The following is a 1,964-nucleotide window of genomic DNA, read 5'->3' as shown; positions in this document are numbered from 1 at the left end:
TGTGTGTGTGTGTGTGTGTGTGTGTGTGTGTGTGTGTGTGTGTGTGTGTGTGTGTGTGTGTGTGTGTGTGTGTGTGTGTGTGTGTGTGTGTGTGTGCCGTATTGTGCATTTAGTCAGCGAGACAAACAGAACAAAAATATGCGAGTATACTACGAATCCAGTATTGGGGTGCTAATATGTATATATATGTATAAAACTCAGATCAGCCTGCCAGCCAACAGAAACACATATATAAATAGATCGACCAATGAGAACGGCTCAGTCGCATGGTCATGGTCAGGGCATATGATTGCAGTAAACCGAACTAGGAGGCTAATGGGTGGGGCGGAGGAATGAACTGACAGTCAAATGACAAACTGGACATATGCTTAAACAGTCTGTCTTTGCAGAAGATGTCGACTAAATGCACAAGACAGTACACACCCACACCCACACCCACACAGACACACCTACACACAGAGACACACCTACACACACGGAGTCCAATCCATTACGATCCAATAAAATCTAAACCAAACCAAACCAAACCTGACCTATCCCTACCTGATCTTCCTGGATGGACACATCCACAATGGTACTGCCCGGGTAGAACTTGTACACATAGACAGACTCCGTGGCATTGGTGACACCCAACACAGTCAGCAGCCCAATGCGCAGATTCTCCGAGTCCTCGGACGTGTAGGTGGCAAAGTCCATGCTCTGTGTGATGTTCAGCCGCGCCTGGTCACACAGCACACCTATGGGAGGAGACACATGTGTAGTGGGGAAGATGGAGAGATGTGTGTGAATGTGGGATGGGGCGGGGGGGGTGGGGCAATGCACAGGACACGTGGCATTTACCTACATACAGGGGAACTAAGATTATATATATATAGAAAGAGATACAAATGAATGGCCACACATTAAAAACAACAATGAGTTGTGAAGTAAGCGCGGCCGGGTGAATGAGCCGCTAAGAAAACAACTAAAAAAACAACAGCCAAGACAGTGGGTGGTATATATGTGCGTAAAAGAGGAGTGAGTGCATTATCCGGCAATAGTATCGGGGTTCTCCTCACATTAACACGGGCTATATCAATCAGATCACGCGGGACTTCACTGTCACTGCTTATCGCTACTGACCCACCCTGTAAACATAAGAAGTGCATATATGTACTTACCATTCATACATGCGTACATTTATACACGCACGCACGCACGCATACATACATACATACATACATACATACATACATACATACATACATACATACATACATACATACACACGCGTACATACATACATATATACACTCATACTGGAGTCATCTTACTGTGCATACCACATTGACACCTACCGTATTTGCCCGAGGGACAGCTTTCGCACACCGTGTTGGCTGATTCTGAGCAATTGGCCTTCACCACTTTGCACGCACTCGTCGGTCGGCACCCGTTGCACTTCAAGTCCGACAGAGTACTCCGCCAGTAACCCTCGTCGCATCTGTAATGGATTCAAATTCATGAAGAAATTCAATTTGACTGTGGATTCAGGATCATGAAAAAACGAATTCAACCGTAGATTTTGGATCATAAATGATCCTATTTAACTGTGGATTCAGGATTATAAAAGATCCGATTTAGAAGTGTATTCAGAATCATAAAAAATCAATTTAACGGTTCACTATGGGACAGATACTATGTACGAGCTCGGTAAATGAGCCTACCCACGAATACTATACGAGTATACGAGTGTGCTTAGTAGTATACGAGTGTGTTTAGTATACGAGTGTGGTTAGTAGTATACGAGTGTGGTTAGTAGTATACAAATGTGTTTAGTATACGAGTGTGTTAAGTATACAAGTGTTTAGTACAAGAGTGTGTTTAGTATAAAAGTGTGTTTAGTATACGAGTGTGTTTAGTATAAGAGTGTACTTAGTATACGAGTATGTTAAGTATACGAGTAAGTTTAGTATACGAGTGTGTTT

The 1,964-nt window shown here is 43.3% G+C and overlaps 1 protein-coding gene across 1 annotated transcript; it reads right to left on the bottom strand.

Moving 5' to 3' along the window:
- Window positions 1–528: 528 nt before the first annotated feature.
- SARC_15006 (hypothetical protein) lies at window positions 529–737 on the bottom strand (the record flags this gene model as incomplete). Its single annotated transcript, XM_014290863.1, has 1 exon — window positions 529–737. A coding segment is annotated over one exon (209 nt), but the record flags the coding sequence as incomplete, so codon positions are not given.
- Between the last annotated feature and the right edge of the window lie 1,227 nt (window positions 738–1,964).

Source organism: Sphaeroforma arctica (genome assembly GCF_001186125.1).
Source record: "Sphaeroforma arctica JP610 unplaced genomic scaffold supercont1.5456, whole genome shotgun sequence".
Lineage (NCBI taxonomy): Eukaryota > Ichthyosporea > Ichthyophonida > Sphaeroforma > Sphaeroforma arctica.
The sequence above is the reverse complement of the archived record's forward strand: the minus strand, read 5'-3'. Positions and strand labels throughout refer to the sequence as shown.